Source organism: Notechis scutatus, chromosome 4 (assembly GCF_049901735.1).
Source record: "Notechis scutatus isolate UNSWTSFEM ecotype Mainland chromosome 4, rNotScu1.2, whole genome shotgun sequence".
In the NCBI taxonomy this organism is placed as follows: Eukaryota; Metazoa; Chordata; class Lepidosauria; order Squamata; family Elapidae; genus Notechis; species Notechis scutatus.
This window is the reverse complement of record NC_142012.1, coordinates 102190142-102214908: the sequence shown is the minus strand read 5'-3', so window position 1 is coordinate 102214908 and position 24767 is coordinate 102190142. Positions and strand designations below refer to the sequence as shown.

Below are 24767 nucleotides of genomic sequence, written 5' to 3'. Positions count from 1 at the left end.
TCTTTTGCACGTCCTCATTTATGTAGCATACAGACATAGAAATGAATGAGTAGTAGAGATAAATAATAAAAGTGTGTTTAGTTATTATTACACAGTAGCTATATTTCTAGATAGACAATCATGAAGGATATATGAGCACTGAAGTATCACCCTCTCAGTTCTTCTAAATGCAAAATAACAGAGATACAAGGAATTGAAATGATCTAAAATTCAGTAAAATCTCAGTTTAAGAGAGCTCCTTGTCCTTCCAACAAAAGGTATGTATCTTACCTATTAACAACTCTGAAGTCACCCCTGCCTAAGCCCATATCTTCATTCTGAAGCTTCTTCCACTTTCTCAATTTTGAACATGCATACAATGCAAGTTGGATTTATCCAATACACACCTTTAATGGATGCCTTCTTGTCCAAATGAATCCATTAAACTCAGGCTTTAAGCTATAAGTTCCATAATTAAAATGAAGGTGGGAATAAATCAAAGGCTACTTTGGGCTGCCATGAAAATTATTTCCCTGGTTCAGAAATTAACAGGGAAGGCAAGGGAGAAAATAATTCATCCAGGCAAAATTAATTTTCAAAGTTTGAGCTAACTTTATTATGTGGCTATACAAACAAATCTGATGGGGCTGTGTACCAACGTTTACAGAAAAAAAAAAAATCATACTGAGATTCTTGTCAATCAGTGGGACATGAAAGGAAGACGTAAACACCAGGATATACTTTGCTTGCTAAGAAACTGTACTTTCATCACCCAAATACTCATGTGTGACTTAACTCAGTGCAACTGTGCAGCAGAAAAATGCAATTGAGTTTGCGTTACTTAGAATTACTTACAAGTTGGTTGAGCAGATTTTCCTTTCTGTTGTCCACCCTTTTCCTTCCCACCTTTTTCCTTCTGGTGTCCACCCTTTTCCTTTTGTTCCTTTTGCTCTTTAGGGTTGGCTGACTTTACTTTCTCAAGCACAGCGCCATACAATAAAGACCTATCAAAAGAAACAAAAATGGTAACTTTATTTTCCTGAACACGAATAGTTCTTGTTTGGTGGCTGCAACTGGTCGTGGTGAAATGGATGGCTCTGGTGAAATGGTTGCTAAGTAAACCACATGACTGAGAGGGAAAGAAACACCCTACAAAGATTGCCGATTGCTGCCATTTCATTGAGATAAAAGTTCTTTCATACAGTGTCTTGTGCCTGAACTGCTTTTTTCTCCAATTTTTGTCCCCACGGGGGTGGGGGGATGACTTAAACCAAGAATCTCTTCCCGAGCTGCTTTTCTTTGCAGCTTGGAGTGTCCTCCCAAACATGCTACATGCTACTCAAGTTCACAAACTCAACTCTGTAACCTTAATTAGTTGATTAAAAACTCTCTGGCCACCTTACAGCTCCTGACCAAAACTGACCAGACCTTGATCAGTTTCATACTGAAGGCTTTAGTTGTGGTAATTGTACAGATTGGTCAGAAAATTATTTTTTATTACCATTTATTATCATTGTACTTGTGAATAGTCACTGTCTGGACCTGTTGCTGCACAATACTAATAATTACTTATAATTACTAATAATTACCGCTAATAATTACTTATAATCTTCTATTCAGAATATATTTCCTATATTTAAATGCCACTAAACTCAAGAACAACTCAGGGCAATATATAATTAAAAACAAATCCAATACATTATATAGAAAAAGAATAACCAGGAATTAAAAAAAACCCAGTAGCTTAATAAAATCATGTCACTGGGAGCTGAGTAATACATAGATTTAATTAATTAATTACAGGCAATAAAATGAAAGGGAATTCTCCTAACTCAGTACCTGGGGAGATCTTTAAATGGCAGAATTATGGCAATGTGAAAATACTATGTGATCTATGGTTTATGCCCATCAGATAACATTGTTTTAACTATTAACTGGATAATGTCCATGCTCTCTGATGTTATTGGCCTGTGAGAAATGGTGTGAGACCTATGACACGAAGGCATATGTCTCACTGAAAGCCAATTCTGCTTATTTAACTGAGTTTAATGTGAGCATAATATCGAGCAAGCCTTTTGGATGATCTACAAGACCCTACTTACCCTCAAATTACTTATTTTTTATTTATTCAACTTATACACTGTCCATCTTCTGGCAACTTATATGCCCTCATCTTCAGTATAATTATATTATACTGATTCCATAAATAAAACAAAAACTTCCTTCATATGGGGAGGAAAACTTGTTTCTTTCATATGGGGAGGAGTTTATTCCCATAGTATTGGTAATTGTAAAATGGACCTTCAAATATATACAAAGTTCAGTGATTAATCATCACACTACGTATTCCTGAATGAATTTCACAAGTCTATCCAATATATTACAGCTGTATCAGCTGAAATGGGAGTATGGCAAGAGTCATACCTAGGGCATGTATTTCACATTATGGGAAAGGATTCCTAATAAAAACCTCTAAATACTAGAAACTTTTTAACAGAACTTTTCACATCATCAGTATGTAGAATTAGAATAACAGAGTTGGAAGGGACCTTGGAGGTCTTGTAGTCCAACCCGCTGCTTAGGCAGGAAACCCTATACCATTTCAGACAAAAGATTATCCAATCTCTTCTTTAAAAACTTCCTATGTTGGAGAACCCACAACTTCTGCAGGCAAGTTGTTCTATTGATTAATTGTCCTAACTGTAAATACATGAATTGCAGAAACTATGTTGAAAAAGTAGTGATGTTCAGCGGTAACCATGTTTAAATACATGAATTGCAGAAACTATGTTGAAAAAGTAGTGATGTTCAGCGGTAACCATGTTTAAACCTTATGCTTGCACCAGTTATTCATGAGCATTGTTATATTCATACCTGTCTCCTGAATGCTGGAGAATAACTATATGAAAATTTGCTGGCAGTTCATTCATGATATTAAAATGATGTGAAGAAATAGAGAGGCTTCCCCATGCCTACAAAAAAACAGAATAATTATTTTTCAAAAAACTTCAGAATGCCATTCGTAAATGTTAGAACAGCATTCTCTTTGATTGGATATAAATATTGTAAATATTGTAAATATTTATATGTCAGTGATTAACATGTACAGTAGTCCTTGACTCACAACAGTTCATTTAGTGACCAAAGTTATAACAACACTAAAGAAAGGTGACTTATGATCATTTTTCACACTTATGACTTTTGTAGAAACCCCATGATTATGTGATCAAAATTTGGATGCTTGGCAACTGGTTCATACTTCGGACTGTTGCTGTGTGCCAAGGTCATGTAATCAACTTTTTCAACCTCCTGACAAGCAAAATCAATGGGGAAGCCATATTCACTTAACAACTGTGTTACTAACTTATTAACTGTAGTGATTCATTTAACAATTGTGGCAAGAAAGGTAATAAAATGGGGCAAAACTCACTTCACAAATGTCTCACTTAACCACAGAAATTTTAGGCTCAATCGTGGTGATAAGTCAAGGACTACTCATAAGCATAATATCTTAAACGTATAGAAAAACTACTTATAAGTTATATGCTAATCTATAAAGATACTTCATTACAAAATTATGACAAACTATTTGGGGTGCTAAGAATATGTATAAACGCATGAACCTTTCAATATTGGAAAATGAAATGACTATATTAGTTCACTTATCACTTGTTCAATTACGCAGTAAAACATCTGCACAGTAATAGAATTAGGCAGTCAATTACTTATGTAAAATAATTGTAATATAACTGCACTTTTTAGAAGGAACTCTTTCAGAATAATTTGTAAGAAAAGAGACTGAGGTATCATCTATGCATCCTGACAAGTGTTTTGATGACCTGTCTCTCTGTAACTGAGTGGGAATCTCAATTTCATTTAACTGACCGAGTTACCTTTGATATAGCAGTCAACCTGTGTTCTGTAGTTTTGAGGAGGCCACTTGTTTCTCCTCTTTGTTGTAAGTGGTGCTGTAGGTGCAACATGGCTGCCATCTGTGAACTACTGCTGTTCAAGGTAGCTGCTAACAGGATTTCTTTCATAATCAATGATGCCGTACAACTCTGGAAGATTGGAATATTAGATTTAATAACAGGTAAGCAAATGTTTCTAAAAGCAGATTTCTACTCAAAACCCAAGCAAGCTATTTATGGATACATTAAAATATTGTAAAAACATTTTCAACCAGATTGACAGTAAATATAAAGAACATTTCCAACCATTTACTTTCTTCTAGGGAACAGCCTATACATAATTCTTAGCCGTTTTCTTACCTTAAAAAAAGGATTATGTAACTTTTATGTAAACACTGATTATTAAAGATCTTCCTTCATTCCGTTTCAAGAAAATTTCAGAAGAAAAGCATTGGTAATTTTCTCAGAAGAGCATTTTAAATTGCTTTGCATTGAAAGCAACTTAACTCTTCTGGAGAGTTCCTTACAATGTGCCTTAAATCTATAGATCTCTAGATGCTAACCAAGAAAGATGATTTGCATTGATCAAGAGATCTCAATTACATTTACATCATATTCAAAATAATAAACATTTAACACAATTATAGTTGAAGCAAGCAAGACTGACAATTTCATCCCATAATATAATGGTCTGCACTCACAGCTCCTTTATATTTTAATATGAATTTAACTGATTATTGTTTGGGTTGTGAAAAACATTCTGATTCCAGAATGGACATTTTAACATTACTACCAAGTTTGGAATAAAAGTATTTCAATCCAAATCTAAATGATCAAGAATTGAATTATGCATTAGCTAAAAACCCAGGAAGCATAGGTTTCTTTCAGGCTGTCATTGGTTGGAGCTAACAAAGAAAAAGCAACTGGGGTCAGTGACAAAAACAGACACACGATGCAGATATTCTTAAATTCTTTACTATAGAAAGGGATAGCGATATATTATACATTTGTGCTTCTTTTTTTAATCTTGAAACCATTTTAACACTACCCCAAGGAGACGATCTCATCTACAGCCATCCAACTTATTTTTGTTACCAGAGGATAAAAAATGAGAAAGCAAGGAACTTATTTCAACTTCCTATTGTTCCCTATGGTGTAATTCCTGGGTCACTTCAAGGTTTTTCCCATTAAAATAGAGTATTTTTAGAGCATTCTGATGGAACATTCTGAGGTGAATTGTTTTATTCTGAGGTTGGAACAAAGCTTTTCATGTGTTTAGCACACAACTACAATTACTATTGTAGCTTAATTGGTAGCAGACATTGTGGTTATTATTTTGATTTACAGTTCTTGTCTTACCTGATAAAGGGCTAAAAACTGACTTGCTGAAACTGGATCAAATTGTCCAAAGCACTCCACCATTTCCAAACTAGCAGCTGCCAAGGTATCGACCAGGTTGTTATTAATTGCAACATTAATGCACTGCAGCAAAACCTCAGTTGACTGAAATATGTATTCATAAGTCCATGTCTGTCTCTTCTATACGGTTAAAAAAAGAACAACATTCAATATTGCTGGAGTTACTCTCAGAGATGAGAATGAAACACATTCCTTTATGGAAGATATATTGCTCACTTCAAAAATCAACTGGGCAATTTGAATGGTTAGCCTTTCTCTATAGCAGGGATGTCAAACCCAAGACCCATGGGCCGGATCCAGCCAATGGAGTGCTTAGATCTGGCCCAGGGGGGCAGGGCTACCCTGGAAACAGCATGAAGCCCTCCCGAACTCTGTTATCACTGGCAGAGGGTTGCAGGAGGCAGTCGCAGCCAAAAACAGAGCTCAGGAGCCCACTTTTGTTAGCAGAGCACTCGGGCTAGCACAGGTAGCCCTCAACATGAGTGGCCATACCCACCCTGGCCACCCCCCCCCCAAGGTCAAACACAATTCTGATGTGGCCCTCAATGAAATTGAGTTTTGACACCCCTGCTCTACAGTGATAGCTTTGATTCATTTTTGCACAAAAATTCAAGTCAAGGTTGCATAATGGATTTCCTTAGTTACAAATTCTCAACCCACATTTCCCCATCTGTTTCTCATTTCAAGAACAACTAATATCTGTGGTAAGCAGTGCTTTCCACAAAATTTCTCTTTTCCATCTATAACCAACCAAGGAGGCAGTGGTGGGATTCAATTTTTTTTTTACTACCAGTTCCGTGGCTGTGACTTGGTGGGCGTGGCAGGGGAAGGATACTGTAAAATCTCCAGTCAGAAGTGGTATTTGCTGGTTCTCCAAGCTACTCAAAATTTCCGCTACCGGTTCTCCAGAACTGGTCAGAACCTGCTGAATACCACCTCTGCAAGGAGGTCCTGTGCCTCTGCAGAAGCCATAGGCGTAAGTTTGACCTCTAAAGACTAGTAAATTCTAAATAAAAAGGGCAGTCATGCTTCACTTTCACATTTTCCCCACATTGTTAAAGGATTATCTATCCTTAAAGACCCTCCTTTTAATGTTTCCAAATAAGATATTGATTTTTATATGAAATATCATTGCTATCAGGGTTTGAATTTGCATCAAACTGCTTTCCCAAAAAAGAACACTATGATTCAATTTAGAGAGATTTTTTATGAATAGTGGACCTCTTTGCTCTGCATTCTGTCTCTCTAAAAATTGTAGGTGAATTGCATACGAAAAGCCCTATTGGAAATGGAAAGGTTATCTAGGGTTAGGGTTAACCCCTGCAAGTGATCTGGTCCCCAAACAGGCTTCACTGTTTACTTTTAGAAATTATGCTTAATAGGCCTGTTTCCATTCCATTCAACTCTCTGTAGAAATACTAGGTAAATTGCATGTAAAACCCCATTTGAAATGAAAAAGTAATCTATGGTTAGGGTTAGGCCCTCATGAGGCCTGGCCCAAAACTGAACATCATGGTTCAATTTAGAGGTTCTTTATGCCTAGTAGACATGTTTGCTTTCCATTCCATCTCCCTAGAAATCCTCGCCAAATTTCATGAGGAAACCCCATTTCAATGAAAAAGTCATCTAGGGCAGTGGTCCCCAAACTTTGCAGCTTGGGGGTCTGGCTGGGGGAAGAGGGAAACTGGGCTGCGTGAGCGGCAGGCTGGCATGCAAGTGATGATCTGGTGGGCATGAACATTGCTTGATTTGTGTGAGTGGCGGGCTGGCAGGCCACCACTCACGACAGTTGAGTTGCGTGTGCTCTGGTCAGCCTCTCGTTTGGCCTGGTAATTGGGTTGACGACCCTTGATCTTAGGATTAGACTCCCACGAGGTTTGGCCCCAAAATGAAGATCACAGTTCAATTTAGAGCAGCGGTTGTGGGCCACAGAGAAATCTCACCCCCAGAGCACCCCGCCAAAGCAATTAATCCAGGCTGTGCAGAAACACAAGGTTGCGCCGCCCACATGGCCCACGGGAACCCCCCCTGCCCACTCACTCCTTACCCAGCAAACTTGCCTGCTAAATTGATATTTTCCTTTTTTCCGACCATCATCTGTTCTGCTGTGTGGGGAGATTTAGATTAACTAGGAAGCAGAAAATGGTTGGATTTCTTGCTTTCTAGCTAGTCTTTAGATCTTCGGCTCTGCTTTTAAGTACAGCTGAACCTCCCTTAGGACTGAAGGTTTGCTTGCAAGCAAATTCAGTGCAGACTCACGGCAAGCAAATTTGAGAGACTGAGCTAGCCGATGGCAGATAGATAGATCACTGAATGATTCTGTGAGCAACTCAATTTGCCTGCTTTGACTGATTTTGGGTAAAAGTTGCTCTTTTTAAATAAAAAATTCAATATTTTCATACATGGTGTGTTGTGAATTAATTTTGTGAGTTTGCTTGCAAGCAAATTTTATGTGACAGACTGAGCTAGCCGATGGCAGAATGATAGATCTCTGAATGAATCTGTGATTCTGTGAGCAACTCAATCTGCCTGCCTGCTTTGCCTGATTTTGGGTAAAAGTTGCTCTTTTTTAAATAAAAAAAATCAATATTTACATGCATGGTGTGTTGTGAGTTAATTTTGTGAGTTTGCTTGCTAGCAAATTTTATGAATTTGCTTGCAAACAAATTTTATGTGACAGACTGAGCTAGACAATGACAGATAGATAGATTTCTGAATGAATCTATGATTCTGTGAGCAACTCAATCTGCCTGCCTGCTTTGCCTGTTTCTTTTTTGGGTAAAAGTTGCTCTATTTTGCTGGCGATACGGCGGCGCCCTGGCTCTGATCCCCCGGCCGCCATCAAAGCCTGCTCTTCCCGCCCTGGCACTCTGCCCCGCAGCGGGTTGGCGGTGGTGGTGGTCCTTCGCTTATACGCCAATACGTATATAAATATTTATAATATTTACATACAAGCCATGCCCAGCCAGTCACATGACCACCAAGCCAGACCCACAAATTAGGCCACACCCACAGAACCAGTTAGTGGTCTCTGGGATCTAAAATTATGAGTTTGGTGGTCCCTAAGGTCCAAAAGGTTGGCGACCCCTGATTTAGAGAACATCTCTAGTGGACTACTTCACGTTCCACTACATCTCTCCTGAATCCTAGACAAATATCTGGTAGCATGGTTATCACCAATATGTTCAGGCCAAATCATCTTTCCTTACATTGCATCCTTTACAGATCTAAATCCATCTGAATAACTTTGAGAAGAAATGAATAGTTCCACCTATAGTTCCACCCTCACCACTCCCACCTGCAGGCTGTTACTATTGAGCCATTTTTTGCTCTATTTATGGAAGAAAAATAGAAGCCACTAAGTTTTCATCTCAGTTGAGAACCATTTTTCAGAAATTATTTTGGGAAAGAATGGATTTAATACACAGGGAAAGGAGCAGGAAAGGCATAAAACAGTGCAAGAAAAAATTGCCATTTTTAATAGCTCATCTTTCTGATTGTTCAACTTACTTTTAAATTAATTAATTTATATCTTTACTTATAATTGTTACTATAATATATTCAACAAGTCTCTGTTCTTGAATCTGGCACACTTTCAGTACTGTGAGCTGCAGCTCCCAGAATTGTAAACCAGCATTGCTGAAGAAATACTGGGAGATGTAAATCCAGCACAATTGATTCGTGTCAGGATATGTCTTAATTTAAATGAAACATACCCTTAATTCATTGGCTATTTTCCTGTAGTCATCGAGCTGTTTTTTAGTAAGTTGCAACAGAGGACTTGGGGCTTCATTTTGTTCATCTATTGTTTCTGCTTCTGGTGGTGGAGATTTCTCAGAATTAACTTTAGGCACCTCCTGTATATGACAATTATATAAAAGAATCATAGTCAAACAGAAATGTACTTGTTTTAGAAAAGGATGCAGCCCAATGCAAAGTTTAAAAACACTTGAAGGCCCTTCCCTTGAGTTTGTATCAGAATGCTACAAATACAGTCTTCTACGAGCATTTAAATATGAGTGGTATTGCTTTCAGTTCACACCAATTATTCTCAAAAAATATACATATGGATCATGTGCTTTAGAAAGAGAAGAAGCAGGCGATACAAACTCAGAACTACTTGTATAAACAGCAAATATGTCTACAGTGATAGAGTATTTTTTTACATTTGCTTTAGCTCATATTAAATCCTGAATAAATTCAACAATAGAAAATGAATAAATTGATTGTTTAAGCAGAACACCAATCCACAGTACCCTTGACAAATGAATTCAACAATAATTAATGAGTTATCTCTATGTTACATTGACTTAAGTGGCCAATGATGTTATTTTATAGCTTTTTCTTTCTACTCATTTTTCAGAAATGATACACTTAAAAAGGAGATTTAAAGCATTTCCTTATCTTTCAGCACAAGAAATCAAAATACTGCTGAAAGAAATAATTTGCTGCATCTCAATATTATTACTCCAAATTCTCCTCGGAACAGTGCAAATTGCTTAGTAACTCTTGGAAAGTTAAGATTCAAATTGTAAAAGTCAACATTGAATTTTTTTTCATCAGTCACATAGCTAAGCAGATGGAAGAGTAATTTCTGAAGAAACCTCATTTGATTCAACAAAAATAATATTCAGGAATGAAATTTTCTTGCTTATTGCTCAGAGAAGGTAGCAGTATTAGTGGATTCATCAGAGTCAGGGTGGCACAGTGGTTAGAATGCAGTACTGCAGGCTACTTCTGCTGACTGCAATTTGGCAGTTCGAATCTCACCAGGCTCAAAGTTGACTCAGCCTTCCATCCTTCTGAGGTTGGTAAAATGAGGACCCAGATCATTGGGGGCAATATGCTGACTCTGTAAATCACTTAAAGAGGGCTGTAAAGCTCTATGAAGCGCTATAGAAGTCTATTGCTAAAAAAACTTTGAGACTTGCTGAAAAACCACAAATTATGTCAGGGAAAAAACAGAAGAAAAATCAACCCCTAAAAAACTGCCTGGTATGGACTGAGTGTGGCTAGAGGCACTTGTGTGGAGTCGGTGGTATCAAAAATTCAAGATAGTGACTGTAATCATGTGATCAAACCCTTGCCCCTCTGCTTAGAAGACAGCGGATACTGATTGGTGGAGAGACTAGATTTTGTTGTGGGTCTTATATAACATATCATAAACTTGCACTAAAAATGGCTAATGAAATCTATTTGGAAACAACACAAGCACATAATCCAACAAAAGAGATTTAAAGAACTTTAATTATATTGAGTAATCTGTGCCTTACGATTGCATTTTCACACCACTGAATGTCCAAACTAAAAGGCCCTATATGGTTAGCTAAGAAATGTAGACTCCTTCCAGTGAGATAGAGGTACTTGGCTCTGATGTCAGGACAACCACCACAAAGACTCGGTAGGCTTGTAAGTTGAGCATGGGCATTATGACACGCTGTTTGCCCAAGGGTGATCCAAGCCTGTTAAGAATCCAGAAAATAAAATGAACAAACTGTTAAGGAGATCCAAAGATTAAAATCTGAGTGTTGAAAAGGGCTTAAAATACACTTGCATTCAAAAATTTTTACCAGACATAGAAATAAATTAGTGCTATAGCCCTAAAGTATTGCTACAAAAATTATACATGAGAGACATTCCTGAAAACCTCTGGAAAACCTAATATTTAGCACTTGCCATATACTTGTTTTTTAGCAAGGAGTTTGCACTAGGATATTTTACACTGGTTAAACGAGATCAAATACTTGTGAACTTCCGCATGGCTTATAAACTGCTTTAGTACTTTGACAGTGACCAGCATTGGGAGAAAGAATGGAAAAGTAAATTCAGTTTTCTGGTACCTCTAGCAGAGTTTGATATTGTCAACATGCATGTTTCTAGCTACTCAGGATGGAACTGGGAATTTTGTACCCCAAATAGCTACTTATTGTGGATAGTGACTAGAGAATGCTGCTGTACTCTATGAGCAATTATACTAGTAAGTTTCACATAAGATTTTAAAAATAACATCAACCTAAAATCACTGAGTGAGATCATTCAGAAGTTTCTGCTCTTTCAGAAATAATAGGTTTGTACTCTGTGAGTAGTTTTGTTTGTTGCCTAAAAGTTGAAGATATCCTGTGATACACAGGGTTGGTTTCCCCAAATATTATGAGACTTTTCCAAGAGATGGCCACAATTTTTCAATCTGATGATACTTAATTTATGGCAATAAATTGAATGTAATATATTATACCTTTGTATTAAGTACATTAGATGACTCACAGATAATGTTGCCCACTTGAATAGCAACCTTGTCTACAGTTATTCCTTGACTTGTAACTACAATTGGGCCCAATGTTTCTGTTGCTAAGTGAGATAGTTGTTAAGTGAGTTTTGCCCCCATTTTATGACCTTTCTTGCCTCAGCTGTTAAGTGAATGCAGTTACTAAGTTAGTAGCACAGATGTTAAGTGAATCTGGCTTCCCCATTGACTTTGCTTGTCAGAAGGTCGCAAAAAATGATCACATGACCCCAGGAAACTGCAACCATCATCAATACGAAACAGTTGTCAAGCACCTCCATTTTGATCATGTGGCCATGGGGATGATGCAACAGTCAGTGTGAAAAAATGACCATGAGTTACTTTTTTCAGTGTCGTAACTTTAAATGGTCACTAAATGAATAATTGTAAGTTGAGGACTACCTATGTTTTTACCTTTTCTCATTCCTTAGTCTTCAGAATTCGCTATGTATATTTTTCAAGGGTACTATATTTTTCAATGGTCACTAAATGAATAATTGTAAGTTGAGGACTACCTATGTTTTTACCTTTTCTCATTCCTTAGTCTTCAGAATTCGCTATGTATATTTTTCAAGGGTGGAGGGACTACTGTGGTAAGGAAGAACGGAAAGATCTGTTTCTATCTGCTTTGAGGCACTTACTTGTATCTGGATCCAACCTTAAAAAAAATCTACCAGTGTTTTGCTCATGTTTTCAGCGAGACTTCCATGATAATGATGATTTCTATATGCCACAGATTGTATGTGGAAGAGATTAAATATGAATGCATTGCACAAGGGCATACCTGTTCACATGAAGCAGAATCAGGTGTAAACCTTACAAAATCCTCAATAATTTGCTCAATTTGATGTGCCCTAGCTTCTTTGTTCTTTGTTTCAATGTTGATAACAACAACAATATCCAAAATGATCTCTACAAAGTTCACCTTCATGTTTGCAAGTCTTCTCATTAAAGGTGTATTTATATTTCTAGTCTGAAATAAATAAATAAATAAATAAATAAACAAACAAACACACGCGCACATATATACTGAACATGGGAAAAAACCCTTTAAAACCAACCTCAATTTCAGAAAAGATCAAGATAAACATAGGACACAAGTATGGAGGAAAGAAAACCATGATCACCGTGCCTCCTTTCAGCCACTGACTTTTCTGCTATTCTGTTTTTTTGACAAGTTGGCTGTCCTCACACAGTGAGAAGCAAAGGCCTACTAAATACTGTATAAAAAGAGAAAACAGTATACAGTATATTACTGTATATATCTTAATATATATCTAAAAGCATACATACCTTCTTCTCCTCTGTATTCCATTTTGCAATTGTTTTCTCTTTTTATACAGTATTTAGTAGGCCTGTGCTTCTCACTGTAAGAGAAGCTATACAGTGAACCCAGGGATGGGATTCAAATTTCTTAACAACTGGTTCTTTGGGTGTGGCCTAATTTGTGGGTGTGGTTTTGTGGTCACGTGACTGGGTGGGCATGGCTTTGTGGTCACGTGGCTGGGTGGGCATGGCTTGTATGTAAATATTTATGTAAATATTGATATAAATATTGAATTTATTTTTATTAAAAAAGAACAATTTTTATCCAAAATCAGGCAAAGCAGGCAGGCAGATTGAGTTGCTCCTAGAATTACAGATTCATTTAGAGATCTACCATTCTGCAATCGGCTATCTGAGTCTGTCTCATAAAATTTGCTTGCAAGCAAACTTGCAAAATTAACTCACAACATACCATGTATGTAAATATTGAATTTTTTATTTTAAAAAAAAGAGCAACTTTTATCTAAAATCAGGTAAAGCAGGCAGACAGATTGAGTTGCTCACAGAATCACAGATTCACTCAGAGATCTATCTGTCAGCTTTGGAATCCTTATTCATCGCTGCCACATAGTTTGAGAAAGTGAGAGGGGGTAATTTTTATTAAGTAGCTCTAAGTAGACAAAATATAATTCTTTTGTTAATTCAAGGTCATAGAGTGTGGTGCAGAAACAAAAAGGAACTTACTTTGGGATTGGTTCATGTGATGTGATGATGAGAGAAAAGGGGATGGTTTGTAGGTTGGGACATTGTGGGAAGTCCGGGAAACTTTTCGTTTCAAAATTCCACAGATGTGCCAGGTGCTATTCTAATAAAGGTACTTTTGAGATTATGCTTGTCTCGGAGTTACTGATAGGAATGGAGGTTCCCTGGAATGCTGACACTACCATTCTGCAATCTGCTACCTGAGTCTGCACTGAAAAATAGAAGCTTCAGTCCAAAGGAAGGTTCAGCTCTGCTTTTAGATTAGCTAGAGAGCAAGAAATCCAACGATTTCCTGCTTTCTAGCTAATCTAAATATCCCGGCACAGTTGATAGTAGGAACAGCTGATGGCCGGAAAATAAAAGGAAAAATAGCAACTTACCAAAAATTAGGCTAATGCAAGCAAGTTGGATGGTGTGCATGCCAGGTAAGGAGTGAGTGGGTGGGATGGTGCCAGCCAGTGGTGCGATTTGCCGGTTCTCTGAACTGGACAGAATCATAACAACCAGTTCTATAGAACCGGACTGACTAGATAGAATCCCACCCGAGTGAAACTATATTATATAGATTATATAACATTTCAGACACATACACACACACACTTTTCACAAGAAGATTGGCATGAAAATTCCAAACTTAAAGAAGTCCTGTACTGAATATTGATAAAGATCACTGGTGGTTATACATGTTCACTATTTAGAGCCTGAATGTACTTCAGATTTAGCTCAATCCTAAACTGAATTAGACATATTTGGATAGATTCAGGAGTTAAACTGAAGTAAACTAAACGAAATATGAACTGATACACAAACCTAAATATGGTGATGTGCAGAAAAAGAGGCTTTGGATTGCTAATTACAATATGATCTGCTTAAGTTAAACAACAGCTTCCATGTTTATACCACATGGAACAACAGAAACCATATTTTGGCATTGTAGATTGCGTGAGGAGAGGGAGAAAAGGCAGATTGTCTGATTGATAGCCTATATGTGCATTAAAATGTTTGGGATGTCCTTTATATACGTATAATTCTGTCATCAAGGGCTCTTCAACTAGCAAAAACCAAAAACCTTAAATTAAACTGAAAAGTAGTGAATTTGGTGTTTCCAGGTAAGGCAATTGCCAATAATCCACCTGCTAAAATGTTGTAATTTTGTCTGAAATTTTCACACTGATCTCCAAAACATGACGATTCTGCAATATTTTGATAAAGTTATATTGAACAGAAAAAAAAGAAGTTCTGTTTGTTGATTTCCAATTCTTATCAATGGAAAAGTTGGATTTACAATCAAAATTAACATTTGGATCACACATTGAATTGGGGACTGCTTCAACTGGATTTGGGACTGAAGACCTGTCATACTTTCAGTTTATATCTACACGATCCTGTATTTCTGAGATACTTTAATATTTCCATTTAGCAATAGTCTCCGTGTTGTGGATGCTGACACATAAACATCATACCTCATTAATTGGAAGTATATTATTAATATGTTGAAAAAGCTCTTCCATTTGTGATACTGCACATTGTGCTAAACTATATGCATCTATGAAATGGCTCTGCTTGTCTGCAGCAAGTTCTGTATATTTACCAAGTATCCTGTAAAAAATACATTTTAAACAGAAAGAATATTTAGTACCTTTCTAAATAAAATAGAATGGAAAAAGAAAACAAATAAGCAATACAAACTTACCAAAATCAAATTACTTAAAATAGCTAAAAAAAAGAGATGAAAAAGGATATTGAAAAAGAGTTTTTGAGTTTCCGATGTTTTCTTTTTTACACATGTTGTAGTTTAAGCATAGAGTTGCCTTATTGGTGAGATGGCCAGCATATACGTACATGACCTTTAGAAGACAGTCTGTATTTATATTTGCCATGCTGCATTGTATTGTAGATATGGGAATCATTTTCTATAACCCAAAGCAGTTGTATTTGACAGGAGAAATGGAATGAATAACTTAATGTCATACTGTACATAAATGAAAAAGTAAATTAACTTGTGTATCTTGGTAGAATATTTACTAAATATGTAAAAAATAAAGATATTAAAAAAATAAAGACGTAACAATGTCAATTTTTAGGACCCATAAATACTACCAGAAATTCACTGATATATGAAAGAAATGAAAGAATTAATACTTCTCAAAATAAGTGAAAATGGCTGTGTGTAAAAAATTATTTTTGCCTATAGTGTGGATTTACCTATTCAGGAGTATTCAAAACAATGCAGTAAGAATAGGATGCTTAAAAATATGTGTGTTAAAACAAAAAAAGAATAACAGAACTGCAGGACAAATACATGAAGGAAGAGTGAATGGGTTGAAACGAAGGGAAAGACCACGTGAATCATGTTTGGATGGAACTGATAAGATCCTCAAAAAGAGAGAAATGAGAATTTTAAAGAACAAAAGGAAATGTGTGAAGTATATAAACAGGCAAAAATAGCCTACAACACGGGTGTCAAACTTGATTGTGTATCGTGACATATCGTGTTTTTGCCTTTGTGGAGCTAGGGTGGCCATGGCCTGTGTATGATGCATCCAGCTCGCAGGCTGCCAGTTTGACAGGCCTGGCCTACAAGGATGGAAAAGCTTGAAGAAATGAATGGTGCTTCCCTTTCTTTTTCTTACCTCATGCTTTTAATTTCTTTGACTCTTTTCTGTTCCTTTCCGCATTCTGTGAAATGTTACTTAAAAAATGCTGCTTTAAAAAATGAATAATACCATGGTATATATGCATGTATTTATGAAAAATTCTATCTGAGGACTTACCCATGAATATTTGCACATGCCATCAATGCATCAGCACTACGATCTTTATATCCATAAGAAAGGAAGATCTTCTGTATGTGAATTAACTTATCGTAGGATTCCAGCAATATTGTTGCCAACTCTTCAGAAAAACCACTAGTATTAATGAGATATTTAACCAAATCTATCTGTATATATGCTTTCCTGCACAGAAGAGTATATGAGCAATATAAGGTCAGGGGGTTCCTCCATAGTAGCACATATATTTAAGTAACTCTTCTTAATGCTATAAAAATAGCTTGACTAACTTTTAATTAATTAATTAATTAATTAATTAGTACAGCAAATCAAAAAAGCAGAAAAATCTCATGTTATACTCAGTGGCAAAAAATAAATTTCAGCTTGTTTGTAAAAAAATTGAATGAATCAATAAATATCAAATAAATCTATGACCAAAAGTGAAAGTTGGGCAGACCTTTTATTTATAATTTCTCTATGCAGGTAGCCCTCAACTTACAACAGTTCATTTACTGACTGTTCAAAGTTACATACAACTTCACTGAAAAAGTGACTTATGACCCTTTTTTCAGACTTGGTCTCCCACCTGGTAAAAGCAGCCAGGACTCACAGTTTGGAGTAATCTACGCTTTATTCCAGCAACCAAAACAATGCAACAGCAAGTAAGGACTTTTCCAAATAAAGCCAATGCTGAGAGCCACTGCCTCTCAGTGCTTTAAATACCCTAGTTCTGCCCCTCCCACTCATCTAATCTGCCTAACATCCGGTCCTTCATTATACTAACATCCGCCTATCTACAGCTCCCTTCACCTGTGGGCTTACTATCCTTCCTTATTATCCCGCGATTGTGCCCAGATTGCCCACCACCATGGCCATTCTCCTCCGAATGTCAGCCACCGCTCATCTCTCCTGGATTCAGTAGCTGCCACCCATTCCCAGCCTGCTGCAATCTCCCTGTCGCCTCCTGATGACATCATCCTAGTCTCTCCATAGTGGTGGCTGGGGCGTCGTCGAGGTAAATAGCAGTTCCTCAGGCGCCCGACATCATTCTCGGGCTCCGGCGCATGTTGCAGCGTGTCTGGAGCCTGACACTTATGACCACTGTAGCGTCCCCATGGTCACATGATTTACATTTGGATGCTTGACAACTGGTTCATATTTATGACACTTACAATGTCCCAGGATCATGTAATCATCTTTTGCAACCTTCTGATGAGCAAAGTAACAATCATGGTATTAAGCCAGATTCACATAACAATCATGGTATTAATTTAACAATTGCAGTAATTCACTTAACAAACGTGGCAAGAAAAGTTGTAAAATGGGTCAGAACTCATTTAACAAATTTCTCACTTAGCAACATAAATTCTGGGCTCAATTGTGGTCGGAAATCAAGGACTACCTGTATAGAAATAATATCTCTATATAATGGCCTGTGTAACAAAAAAAATATTGTTACTGCACTCAACAGCATCCCTTGCGGGTGAGATCAAAAGTGATAAGACAGTGGCCTGGCATGGCAGTGCAGTCAAAGTCCAGGATTCCCCTATGCATATTGTATCTGCAATGCAGACAACCAGCTTGGTGTAGGGATTAAAAAAACATCAGGCTAGAAACTGGGAGACTATGAGTTCTAGTTCCACCTTAGCCACAAAGCCAGCTAGACGACCTTGGGTCAATCACTTTCTCTCAGGCCTAGGAAAGAGGCAATGGCAAACCTTTTCTGAAAAACCTGGCCAAAAAAATCCTGCAAGAACTAATCCAGGCAAGTGACAGTTTATTTAAGTGACAGGAAATTATTTCTATGGCAACACAAAAAAAAGTTCAATATACAAAAGGGGCAGACCTTCACTCACACAGCTGCAAGTGCCATCTTAGTTTTTTTAAAACCTTTCCCTTCACTTAGATCAGGGGTGTCAAATTCACGTTGTCATGGCGACGTCATGTATCAGGACTTTTTCCCCCATTGCTAAACCGGGCATGGGCGTGCCAGCATGTGACGCACCCAGCACGTGGGCCACGAGTTTGATAGCCCTGGCTTAGATGCTGGTGATTGCACTTGAGGCAAGCCTCCTTGCTAATGATAATTTAGGAGGATCTGCAAAGATGTTATTCAATCCAGAGCCTCCTGTTTTCACAGTCACATGGCATTATCTCCTTAAAGCAGAAGAATATTTTTTTCTAGGCCCATGTGGAATTCTGGGGAAAAAAAGTTGGATTGCTTTAAAGCAAAGAGCACATCTGCTCACACACAAGACCTAAAAAAAAACACCTGCATCATTTTCAAAGCAGGCATGACTTTATTAAACTAGGTTAATAGATTGAGGAAGGTGCAATGTTATTTCCGAAGAGGCGTGTGGAGGATTGCATTATTACTTGATCATAAAAGTAAAGCCAAGCTACAATACTGTCTTAACTTGTAATCATTACCTGGCTTCAAAGCATGCAATTATAAAACCCACTTCAGATTCTCGGTTGGGTCTTTCCTTCAATAACGGCCTCAAGGCGTTTATGTTTTTTTGCAGAAAATGGCAAGCCTGCATCTATGAGAAAACTGGTTGTCAAAAATACTGACAATATATTTCAAGATAAACTGTATATCCCTCTGATTCTGTAAAGCAACAGAAAGCTGGAGTAAAACCGTAAACACAGTTGTGGTCACATGGTTTTTACTTAGTGACCATTTTACTCCAGACCAATTGTGGTTACTAAAAGGGGATTGCCTGTATTGATTGTTAGTATGAAAAGAGTAATCTGTTCAACTGTAAGATACATACTGAATGCACTACCGGATATTTGAATTACGTAAATAAATGAATTATTTACTTACCATTTTTTCATTTATTTCCTGGTCGTCTCCTAAAATTGCATCGGTGAGAGCAGAAGTGCTATTGCACCAAAACTGTTCATTTCCACCTATCAAGCGGGCCTTTTCAAGCAGTGCTTTTGCTTGGCCATGGTTTTTTTCTAAATTAGCTAGTACAGCTAGAAGATAAAGGCATCGTGATACACCACATGGATCATTCATTTCCTAAAAAGAAGAGATTTCAAATATGCTTTCAAACATAAGTTGGAACATTATGATCAAGAACATGCCAGAGCACTCCATCCCATTCCATCCCATTCAGTCAGTGGAGGATTAAGGCTCACTGGTGCCCTAAGTAGTGACAAATCTTGGTGCTCCCCTCCTTTGTACATACAAGATTTTTTTATAAATCTTCATTGATTTTTTCTTTCTTTCTCAACTTTATGGTGTCCCCTTTGGACTGATGCCTGGTGCTTAGTCTGCTTAATAGTTGATACATGCAGTTCCGATTTTGCTCTAGGTCTTTATATATTGCAAGCAACAGATTTCAGAACCTATCTCCAAGTTTCTGTCATTTATGGCATGAAAAACTTTTTTAGAATAATTTCAATTAAATTGAATCAGGAAACGAAGAATAGCTTACTTAAGCTAAGACAATTTATCACAGAATTCACTCTTTCCGAAACTCGAGTCATAAAGAAGCAGACTTCTTAAGCTGCAATTTTCTATACACCTACCTTGAATTAAGTCTCATTGAATTCAGAGGGGCTTACATCTGCGCTAAAACTACTAGATAAACTTGGCTCAATATTTTGTTTAGTTTTTAAAACAAGGGTGTGAATAATTTGAATAATAGTTGCTAATTTGAATAATTTGGGCAATAGTTGCTAAATCGGTTTTTACTTAAGGAAGTCTTTACCTTTCTTTAGGAAAGAAGATGGCAAGTTCAGCAGTTGCAGCTTTAAGTAATCCTTTAATTCAAATGAAGTACTTAATTTTTAATGTTTATTGAAAGAGGTAAATGATCTGAATGTTTAAAATTAGTATTTATTTATTTATATTTAGTTGTTTTGTATGACTGCCCAGATTAGAGCAACTCTGAGCCATTAATGGCATATAATACATTTTAAAAAAAAAAAAAACCAAAGCCACAGGCTATAAGATGTAGCAACACCAGATTCATAACACATATCTTTCTAGTGGTATAGTTAATGGAGAATCTCACTTTCTTGTCTAGTTTTGCTTAGTTGAACAGACATCTGTCTTTATGAGTCTTTTATTAAGCTTATTTCTGAAATCTTTTGGTCTTTCTGATCTGGCAAAATGCTACTACCCCTGTTCCTTGATCTGCTGTTTCTAGGTGTCTGGGTTAAGTTCCATTCATAGTGTGGCTGTGCTAGGAACGCAACTCCCTCTTGCTCTCACAGTTGCTCTTCATCTAAGCAGGGATGGGGAAACGATGGCCCCTTTATGACTTGTGGACTTCAACTCCCAGAAGGGCCACCGTTTCCCACCCCTGATCTAAAGAAAAGCATTGGATGTCCTCTCATATAGCTGCAAAAGAATTACACTGTGTAATCTGTTCCAAAAAGTGTTAAAAAATCAGAAATGGTGCAAGTCCTCCTCCTGTATGAGGAAAAGGGATACAAAAAACTTTTAAGTTGTTAGTCTTCTGAGACTATATGTTTTACTCCTTTGTTGTGCCTGTCAAAATATTATGGGAGGGTAAGCAAGTGAAGTTCTCTAATCTAGTATAAGAAGTTTTTCTCAGTTTATGAGCTTGATAGGAAGAAAGATCCTAAAAAAATCATTAACAGCAATACCTACAAAAAAAAGCCACATCTCATGACCATCACATCTGGAAACACAACCAAGTCTTTCTGAAAAGCTGACTGTCAACCCTGAAGTCGGCTGAACTGGGGCCATTTTCTTTTGTAGCTTTTCTCTAGGGAGTTTCTTTTTCTCACAGCTTCAAGGCTGACACAGCCTGGAGCAAAGGGGCGAGGGAGCGGGGTGTAGAGATAGCTGGGGTATTGTAGCCAAAATAAAATTATTTCTCCTGGGAATCAAGGACGTTGATGCAGGTGCTTGAAAGGAGATGACTGAGGTCACCTAACAACTGGGCTACATGCTGATTGGAGCATGTGATGGGTGATTCTGGGGGTAAGTGACAAAGTTTTACTTTTAATTGGATATAAAACCGGTGGGAACCTAGAGCCAGTTTTCCACCAAGAAAATGCCAATTTGATATGTTCCAATAAAATGTTCCTTGAGGAATATGCCTGCCTTGGAGTTCTTATTGAATGGGACATATTAATTGGAACCTTGACACTGATTGGATCAAGAACAAATCAAATCTTAGGAGGTATGGCATTTCTTTTTTTCTTAATAAAAAGTTTTATTTTATTTTTCCACATTTCAAAAACATCTTTTTTTTAGTGAACAGCATGATTCCAGGTTTTCACATTTCCATACAAACATGACCTTGATTACATATTTATTTTTCACATTTAATTTCATATCTTATCATTACTTTTCAATTTTCTATTAATTTTCTCAAATACTTTTCTCAAACTTATTTTATATATTTTCAATTCATTTCTTAACCTATTTCCTTTAACTTTAAATAATTTTCATATCTTCATATTCATTGTGCTTTATACTTTTATCTGTCAGGTTTGCAATTTCATTGCATATTCTTATTTCATCATTTCAAGAATTCCATCTCAATTCAAACATTTCAAAAAAGTTTCCCCCACAATTACCAATTAGAGTGTGCCACCCAATACCTTATATTTCATTTAGTTAGTTCGTCTTTAAATCCCAGTAATCATTTAACTTTTTAGTTATCACCTTAAGAATTAATAACAATAATCTCCTAACAACTACATAACACACATATACCTTTTAAATCAGATTCCGCATGGCACTTTCCCCTTCAATTACATCAAATCATTTATAATTTCAAAAAGAAAAATTAATTATCAATTAATTATAAAAACTGATATTAATCTCATTACAGCAATCCTGTAATGAGGTATGGCATTTCAAAGGGTTATCATTGCTCTTTCAATGAATCCATATAAGAGTTCTTTTTGGGAATTCAACAATGAAATTTAAATATTACATATACTTTACACCTTAGGTGATCTTTCAATTCAGCTCTTCTTTTGGAAAACAGTGGATATTCTTTTTTAAAAAAAATGTATTTAAGTTTTCACAAAAAATAATATAAATAAAATATCTTTTTTTGAGAATAACATGGTCCCGGGTTATCACTTCTCCATACAGACACAAACTCAATTTCATATTCATCTTAATGTTCTATTCCATATCTTATTACTATTTTAACATTTTCTCAATAATTTTCCCTTCCCTTAGTTTTCTCAACCTTGCTTTTAATTATCTCATTCCTTTCTAAATTCAATTATATGTATCTTTTTCTAAGTTTCAATATCTTTCTAGTCATCATATTTATACTTTTGTCTGTCCTGTTTCAATTTCATATTTTCTTTTCTCATTAAACAAAATTTTCCCCTGTAGTTACTGATTGGAGTATGACACCTTTGTATCTTTTAATTTTTGTCCATTCAACTCTCATTTAAACTTCAATTTATGCCTTTACAATTATAACATTCAATATAACACATAACTTCCAGTCGAATTCTGCTTGGTATATTCTTAAAATACACACTAAGTTCTTAAAGAGAAAGTATATATAACAATAATAAATAAAATACTTATGCTATTCTCTATCATTAATGTTAGTTATAATCTTTAACATCTTTAACATTTCTTTTCAAGGGGATATCATACTTCCTTAGGAACACTTATATTTCCATAATTTTTTCATATTTCTTTCATATTCCTCTTCACTTAAATTTTTATAACTCATTAATAATAATTAAAATGTTCCCATCTTTTCCTAATTTCATTCTCTCATTCTCTTTATTTCATTTATTTATTAACAAACATTCCATTACATTACAATGAGTATTTTATCTATCATTTTAATCACACTTGTTTCACATTTTCTAAGTTTATTTCTAGTTCTAATATAACAATACTATCTTATGTATCCTTGCAGAATCCCTTTCAATTAAATTTTCACCCATTATCTCTATGTCTTCCAAATAGGCTTATACCTTTAATCCTTGTATGGGAAACAGTAGATATTCTGTAGATACAGCTTTATTTTATTTTTTTTAAGTTTAAAAAGCTCTGAAATTTGACAAACTGAAACAAGGCCAAGTCACTTGAATTTCTGACAATTACAGTATGCTACTGCTGATCAAAAGTTGTGCACCTACTATTGTAAGACTAGTCACAGTTTTTCCTCTTATTGATAGTTATAGGATAAATATTTCCTGGAAATGACAAATCAAAAGAAACAATTGGTAACAAAAAATAATAATGATAATTAAGTTACCTGAGTTGCTTGATGAGCTTCTGAGAGTAGTAATCTTGCTGGCTGATATAAACATAGTTGGATTAATACTTCAGCCTTTTCTATCCACAAGTAGGGGAGAGAAAGCCCATTTAATTCTTTTTCAGTAACTGCATTGAGTTCCAAAAACTGCAAATGATTTATTATAGAAATTATTCTTTTTAAAATATCTACATTTTAAATCATTAATTATAAGTTAACATTAATTATGTTAAAATGATATGTACTTAAAAGCTCAATCAGGGTATATAGCACAGTATATAGTTAATTTTATAGTTTGCCTTTTTTATTAGAAGAGCAATAAAAATATATATAGGCAGAAAAATGGGTTGAGTTGCCTTGCAACTTTCATGCGTATGTAGAAGAGGGATATTGGTTACCTTATCTTTTGCAGTAAATAGCTTCTTTCTTTGCTCTATATCTAGTTCTGTCCAATCAAAATTTTTATTTTCCATTTGATTATCCTGTATGGCATTCTCATTTTTAAATGCAATCTCTTGTCTAAATCTGAAACAGGGAAAGAAAATATTAATGTAAGTGGTGTATAGACACAAAACCCCATTATATTAGCCTACTATCAGGTATGGTATCCTTAATCCATAACTTTGTTATGCCAGCATAATAACCTATATATTTATAAAACTTATTGCTGCAATCAATTGTGGAACTGTATGAAAGAGATGAGATGGGATTTTAACAAATTTTGGAAAAGTACTTACGAATGATCTGAGTACTCCATATAGGCTACTTTAGACTGGAACATATACCAATTTGTTATGACTACAAACCTGTCACTTAATTATGCCATTTGTTACATACCTTCCTTGTTCCTTTTCATTAATAAAGATGTCACCCACTGCCTTTTCATGGAAAGATGCTGCTTGATACATTTTTAAATCTAAACATATTTTGGCAAGCCTGTGAAAGCAAACGAGACATCTTTTTGCAGTATAACACTGGTATCATATATATATAACCCAGATGCAAGCATTCATACAGTATATACTGACAAAGAAAAAAATTGATTCAAATCCACATAAAAGAGCAAGTGATGTTTCCAATAAGAACAAATCAGTCAACAGTGCTTTTAAAGAGCAAGAGGAGGAGATGCAGAGAGAACTTC

At 36.0% G+C, this 24767-nt stretch overlaps 1 protein-coding gene across 1 annotated transcript in view; it reads right to left on the bottom strand.

Moving 5' to 3' along the window:
* The window catches only part of CFAP46 (cilia and flagella associated protein 46), a 107410-nt gene that overhangs the window by 19587 nt on the left and 63056 nt on the right, over positions 1-24767 (bottom strand). Inside the window, exons 35-48 of the mRNA XM_087964261.1 lie at positions 24464-24562; positions 24025-24151; positions 23627-23773; positions 19222-19422; positions 18822-18934; positions 16395-16577; positions 15084-15219; positions 12377-12565; positions 10583-10771; positions 9026-9166; positions 5250-5429; positions 3873-4040; positions 2854-2951; positions 835-983 (exon numbers count right to left, since the gene is read on the bottom strand). Of these exons, the coding sequence (XP_087820387.1) occupies positions 835-983; positions 2854-2951; positions 3873-4040; positions 5250-5429; positions 9026-9166; positions 10583-10771; positions 12377-12565; positions 15084-15219; positions 16395-16577; positions 18822-18934; positions 19222-19422; positions 23627-23773; positions 24025-24151; positions 24464-24562 (2120 nt within the window). The remainder of the gene's footprint in view (positions 1-834; positions 984-2853; positions 2952-3872; positions 4041-5249; positions 5430-9025; positions 9167-10582; positions 10772-12376; positions 12566-15083; positions 15220-16394; positions 16578-18821; positions 18935-19221; positions 19423-23626; positions 23774-24024; positions 24152-24463; positions 24563-24767) is intronic.